Consider the following 6,492-nt stretch of genomic DNA (forward strand, 5'->3'; position numbering starts at 1 on the left):
TTCCCGTTCAAATCACCGCTGCAGCATTTGGTGGTGGAGCCCATACGTCCTCGTAAGCTGTTGTGCCGAGTTGTAGCCAGTCTTGTGAAATTAGGTGCAGGTCATGTGCGACCATGGCAGCGAAAACTGACAGTGCTGTGATGTCACTTGAAACACCAATGCATGTTTTTTTTGTATATAGCACTAAAGGATGATATGACTGTTTTCCCTACGTTTCTGTCCCTAATCATATTTTTTTTCAAGGTAATTTCTTTTTATGTGTATTTTCACTTGCAGAGCAAGTTTTCCCAAGTGAGACGTTATAAATTGTATGTAGAATTTTCGCCATATTTCTGTTAGGTATTCACTTTTGTTTTGCTGTTACTGATATGTTTCAATGCGCACCGTTTTTCGAAGGAAGATATACACTATGCAATCACTTTTACAGCAGCTTCGACATTGTCTCGCACACATACAGGTGCACTTAACTACAATGCTGTGATAACTGGAAATAAATTTTCATGCCATATGTATGTCATGTTTGCAATGTCAAACCTTTCGTGCCTACCCAATGCAAAGTGGCCGAACTGGAATTTTTTTTAACACCAAGCGCCTGTTGCTTGTGATAGTTATTGTGATATTTCAGGTGTCCTCACCTATGATAGCAGTACAATCTAGTCCCCATTGTAGTTGAGCACAGTTTGTGACATACATAATGGAGCCATCGATGTGGCCACTATTCTGACATTCGCTGCCAGGCTGCTCTTGCAGCCGTTATATGAGATACCGTTAAAGTGCCAAGCATTTTCTCACTTGTCGTTCCTTAAAAGCATGTGATGGCTGTTTTATATTGTGATCTAATTAGGGCACTAGTCATGTCATGCTGACATGACATGACAAACATGCTGACTACATAATAGACAAGACATCTTTCTTGCTGTTAAGTTGCTGGATGAAGATAAATGGCAGCGCGCGAGTTCAAAAAAACATCATTAAGCTCGTGTCATATTTGTGCAATTTAACATCTTCCAATGGCCTATTGGTAGTGTACTGGGTCCCATGTAGTGAAAATCACACTGCTATGTTGTCGCCATGACGTCATGCTCTGTGTACTTGTCTGTCGTTTGCTTTGATGAAAGATGGCATTGAAGATGGATCACATGTTTTTATTTACAATGCAGATATATGTAAACGATTTTAAACAATGCTAGTGGCACTTGAAAGGAATATTTACAATTTGTGTTCCTTCAATTTCAGAGCTATTTACATATGTACCCTCTCCCAAGGGAGAATAACGCGCTTGACATACCAGGCGCTCGTTTTCGGCATAACTTGATCTTATGTCAAGGAACTGTGCGGTGGCTGTGTGGCAAAACAGCGCAGGGCCTACAAGGTGCGTAAGAACAGTACAAATGGCGGAGCGAGAAGTGTTGTGCTTGGCAGCAGCCCAAATAAAAAGCGAGGAGACGAAGACCAATATTCTCCTATGCACAGTGCAGATGGCGGTGACAGTGTGACAGAAGGGTGACAGAAGCAACAGCAAATCATTTGGCAAACCCCAGGTGCCCAGAGAAGTGGCTACAACATTCTGCTGATGAACACAAAGTGTTCTATCCAAAGGTACTAAATGAAAGGCGCTTATGTAGTGCCACATTTGAATGATGGAATCATCTCCGGTAGTGACAGCTCACTGACATAGGACACGTGAAAACGCTGGTTATGATTAAGCAGATTCGATAAAAAACAGCACACTATCCACTAATTGCACACATTTCTTCACATTGGTTCCTGCTCTCTATTAGGTGTGTAGACAGCAGTAATAAACATCTGCCTGCAGTGTCAGGCACGTGTCTATTGCTGCTGTCGGTGCTGCTGTCGACGCAGCCACCTTCGCACCATTTTCAGGTAGTGCTGGTGCTGCTGCCATATCGTGCCGAAGGAGCTAATAACATTATCCCGGGCAGCACAGCCTTTCAAGTACAATATGCGTGCTTCCCTCACTCGGGGAACTCTCTGTGCGGAGGGGTTGCCACTTTCATCGCCACTACTGCTGCTGCCATCACTAACATCATCCAACACGCCACCTTCGTCAAGACAGAAGTTGTGCAGCACTGCACATGATGCAACGATGTTGGCAGCACGGTCTGGTTCGTAGTGGAGGGCGCGGTACCGCTGAAGGCAGCGAAAGCGGCTCTTCAGAAGCCCAATGTACCGCTCTACTGCAGACCGCATGGCAGCATGTGCAGTGTTGTACCTGCCTTCCGCAGTGTGTATGGGAGGGTGGCCTGTGATTGGGGTCAGGAGCCATGGTTCCAGGGGGCAGCCGCTGTCACCTGCAGGATCATAAAACTTGGTATGAAATCTGCACAAACTTTAGTAGCCGAAGCATGGGTCATGTAAAATCCACCTACTACAGAAAGGCTGCAATAAAGGAATATACAGGCTGAGCACCTGACGCAGCTGTGATCACATACAACAATAGCTGGGACATAGTAGCATCCCTATTTGCAGCAAGGCACCTCTTTGTGTAGTCTTCATTCACCAATGTCTATCAGTGTAAGAAAGAATGTGACAACGCGTGCACTGTACACTCAGATTAAAAATTGGTTTAATGTACAGCGCAGGCATGTTGTCACTTTGTTTCGTGCAGATACCATTGGAAAATTTCTACATGTCGCCTATACTTAATAACCTGACTATAACATGAGGGGTTCGGGCTTCATTATTCTCATTCGGCGCCAGCACGCTGTGCTGCATGCTGCCAGAATTGCAACTGTACAAAATTTTCCCGCTGCTCACCGAGGGGGTGTTCGCCGGCCTTGGCAATATGTCCTTCCAGGAACCGACGACGCAACCACGTAGTTCTCCAGACGTGGGCGCCGTGGTCTGACCCCGGTCGCAGAGCGTCGACGGCAAGGATCCGCATGCCTGCGTCGCAGATTTGGTGAGAGCGCGCACAGCATAAGCCACGCGTTGCTATGACAGGCAAATTAGACAAAATTAAGATACTTACGAACATGGTGTTGAGGGCGTAGTAGCCTTTGCGGCACATGAATGCCGCCTTCTGCTCGCCTTTCGGTGCGATGATGGCTATAAGGCTGCCGTCCACGCATCCGATGACGCCGGGAATGGGCGTCTTGCGCTGGAGTTTGAGGTATGGTAGCGGCGCCTGGTGGCGGCGCGGGAAATGACATCTGGGTCGTACCAGCTTGGGTCGTATTGAACCCTGGCTGTGGCGAAGCACGTTTCTAGGCCGAGTTTTGCGTCGATTCGCACTTTTGTATGCCCTGTTGCGAGTGCGAAAAGGCTCGTCACTTCTCACAGACCACGCTACCCGCCGTGGTTGCTCAGTGGCTATGGTGTTGGGCTGCTGAGCACGAGGTCGCGGGATCGAATCCCGGCCACGGCGGCCGCATTTCGATGGGGGCGAAATGCGAAAACACCCGTGTGCTTAGATTTAGGTGCACGTTAAAGAACCCCAGGTGGTCAAAATTTCCGGAGTCCTCCACTACGGCGTGCCTCATAATCAGAAAGTGGTTTTGGCACGTGAAACCCCAAATATTATTATTATTACAGACCACGCCGACCACCCTGCGAGCTCGCCGCAGCCTGTAGTTCAACAGAAACGGACTCTCCGTGTGCCGTGGGACGTAATGCTAGGAGCAGGAGGAATCGGTGACGCCGATTCGGAGAGACCTAGCGCAGCCTAGAAAAGGCGTCACCGTCATTACTTCTGCGTCGTGGGCTGCCATGAACAAGAAGGCCTGAATCCCAACATCAGATTCTGCCGTTTTCCTTCATGGCCTCACGAAGTGGAGCGTCGGGCGCGCTGCATAGCTGCAGTTCGTCGCGCTGAGTAAGCGAAACTTCGCGCCATGCCTACTGCTTCGCCTCTCTTGAAGCTTGCTTGATTATCTGCGTTCTAATGTTCGGTCTTTTGCACCTACACTCCCGACAACAGACCGACATAGCAGCAGGCATGGCTGGTAATTCACGATTCGAGGCCCGGCCGCAGCGACAATTAACAATTCGACCGATGCGAAGTGGTGAAGTGACCAGGTGTGTGCAAACGAGCACAAATGGTCGGGCTCATTCGATCACAATTCACTACTCCCCAGTTTAAGAGAGTTAAATGCGCTCATCCTTGATCTCAAGCCAGCACGTTGAGGCAGTGCAGCAAGGCAGTATTGATTGCAGCACATCGATGTTCGAGCGCTGTCATTAAAACCTACATCAAGCGAGCAGCGCACGAGCACGCGCTGCAGCGCGATTCGCACGTACGTGCGAGCTCATATGCATTGCATCAGTTATTACAGTTACTAAAAGGGACAGATGGCCGCTACTACAACGCAGGCATAACTACTTGTTTAGCCGCATGCAGTCAACAAAGATTGCAGGAGGCCCGCTGTTTTGCGGCATGTCGAAAGACCGCTGCCGTCGCGGCGCATACGATCGTGCGCTCGAGCAGTTCGTACATCGCGGCGCGTACCGTCATGTGCTCGAGCAGTTTCGTACACATGATGCCTGCTTATCGCTGCTGTGGATTCATTTATAGCAAGCATTTCCTCGCGTTTGTGCGCCTGAGTCTAGCAGCTAGCGTGCAAACCTTACCTGAAGTTCCACTTCGTACGCGATTGGCTTCACTTGCAATTGACAAGGTGCTAAAACTTCGCCGCCTAATTCTTGAACGGTGTACACGTATTCGGCACTGCATAATTTCTTGCTTTTACGCAGCGTGCCATCCCTGAAAAAATCTTCGGCGCCCGATATTCGCTGCAGGCCGTGAAACAACACAACCGAAAGTGGCCGGTCCATATTGTAAACGTGCTTTCCGAAGCAGACGACCGAGCTTGGTACGACCCATTTTAGCACAGAGGGTGCTTTTTAGCACCTTTTTCGCAGCGCCCCCTGGGCAATGCAAGAGCCCCATGGAGCCACGTCGAAGGAACTTTTCCTTCTCGGCCGCCTTCTCCTCCGACGTCTTCCGGAAATGGACCCACTTGTTGCGGGCCCCGGCGTGGACGATTGCCTCCGCCACGCGTCGCACACACTTGCTGACCACAGGCTGGGTCACGCCGATGGTCTCCTCGCTCCCTAGCGAGGCTTGAAAGCTGCCTGTTGCGAAGAATCGCAACGTGCACAACACTTGTCGCTCCACCGACAGGGCCGTTTTTCTCACGCCTCCGAGTTCCTCCGCTACTTCGTCGCACAGCCAGCGCACAGTTTCTTTCTTCAGGCGAAAGTGCCGCCGAAACAGATCGTCTGGCATGTCAGACGCATCCTCGGGCTCCCTCCTCCCACGCCCGGGTTGACGAGCCGCCGCCGCCGCCAACGCAATGAAGAAGGCCGCCATTGTTTTCTATTCCAAACGGAACGGGGCGCTCGCCGGTTATTCAACGAATTTGGTGGGTTTGTTCGGCATAATTTGGCATAATGAGTGCGTAAACGTCACTTTGACGGGGCAATTTTTGAGCATTCCTGACGTCGCTTGACAGGCAGGAAAAATGGGAAAAAGGCAGGAAAAATTCGACCAATGAGCGAGTGGAGTCGGCCATTTTGGAATAGAAACAGAACGGAATAGCTTTACGCTATGCCGACCCATAAGTGCATCTCTCTGCAGACGACTGTGATAGAACAATCCATAAATGCTCCAGGTCATGCGCACTACCAGCAGAACTATGACGAAGAATACGAAACCTACGTGGGGCCTCCAATGAGCTGAGAAAAAAAATGACTTGACAGACTTGTCATCGCTGAGAACGTTTCATCTTTCAATCGCGTACTTTTTACAGCTGGGAAAAAGGAGAAACAAAAACCTTTGTCCTCCTCGTTCACAAGCTATGAAAGAATCTGCACGCGTCGGTCCATGATAGCATGAACGCCTGCTGCCAAGTTCCAATACCATATTTAACCGATTGTCGAATTAAGAGCAAGGAGCGCGCCAAATATATCGGTGTATGGTGGTACGGCACGCGCTACGATTCGTGATACCTTGTCTGCTTCGGTGGGCGTGGATGCCAAAAAAATGTGTTGCTGAGAAAGTGCCGAAATGGCGCTCTTTTACCACTGTCATGATGACCGTATGTTCGAACAACTAATGTTGCAGCAGTCATTGTGAGACATACTTGGTTTTCTTTGTAGTATCAAATGTCTTATCCATGCAAGCCGATATGCAATCCATACGGGCAGACAGTGAACGAACGACGCAGCTGGTTAATAAACTGGATGCCCGTGTAGATGATGCTGAGAACCGGTCAAGGCGAAATAATATGATTTTTTATGCCCTTCCCGATCCATGAGCATCAGATCCATCAAACTAATCAGAAAAAATGATCTTACGCCTCTGCTCGGATCATCTGAAAGTATCGATTGAGCCTAAGGAAATAGAGCGAGCGCATTGAATTGGCCGGTATTCCCCTGATCGCAAGCGCCCAATTATAGTTAAATTTGTATTCTTTAAAACAAAGGAAGCTGTCATTTCTAATGGCCGTAATCTTAAAGGCACTGACTTCA

General features: G+C 49.1%; 1 protein-coding gene across 1 annotated transcript; it reads right to left on the minus strand.

Annotated features, from left to right (window-relative positions):
- Positions 1 to 2,276: 2,276 nt before the first annotated feature.
- On the minus strand, positions 2,277 to 5,332 carry LOC139047861 (putative nuclease HARBI1). Its single transcript, XM_070522009.1, has 4 exons — positions 4,871 to 5,332; positions 2,993 to 3,148; positions 2,779 to 2,907; positions 2,277 to 2,312 (listed from the first exon to the last, which is right to left on the minus strand). Exons 1-4 carry the CDS (start codon positions 5,330 to 5,332, stop codon positions 2,277 to 2,279), a joined length of 783 nt encoding a protein of 260 aa, XP_070378110.1.
- Between the last annotated feature and the right edge of the window lie 1,160 nt (positions 5,333 to 6,492).

Source organism: Dermacentor albipictus, chromosome 7 (assembly GCF_038994185.2).
Source record: "Dermacentor albipictus isolate Rhodes 1998 colony chromosome 7, USDA_Dalb.pri_finalv2, whole genome shotgun sequence".
In the NCBI taxonomy this organism is placed as follows: domain Eukaryota; kingdom Metazoa; phylum Arthropoda; class Arachnida; order Ixodida; family Ixodidae; genus Dermacentor; species Dermacentor albipictus.

Excerpts from the sequence above, each read along its gene's own strand:
- LOC139047861 (XM_070522009.1), bottom strand. The coding sequence starts at position 5,332 with ATGGCGGCCTTCTTCATTGCGTTGGCGGCGGCGGCGGCTCGTCAACCC. Across the intron at positions 2,908-2,992 it reads ACGCCCTCAACACCATGTTC|GCATGCGGATCCTTGCCGTC; the intron begins GTAAGTATCTTA and ends TCTGCGACGCAG. Across the intron at positions 2,313-2,778 it reads GGCCGGCGAACACCCCCTCG|GTGACAGCGGCTGCCCCCTG; the intron begins GTGAGCAGCGGG and ends ATGATCCTGCAG.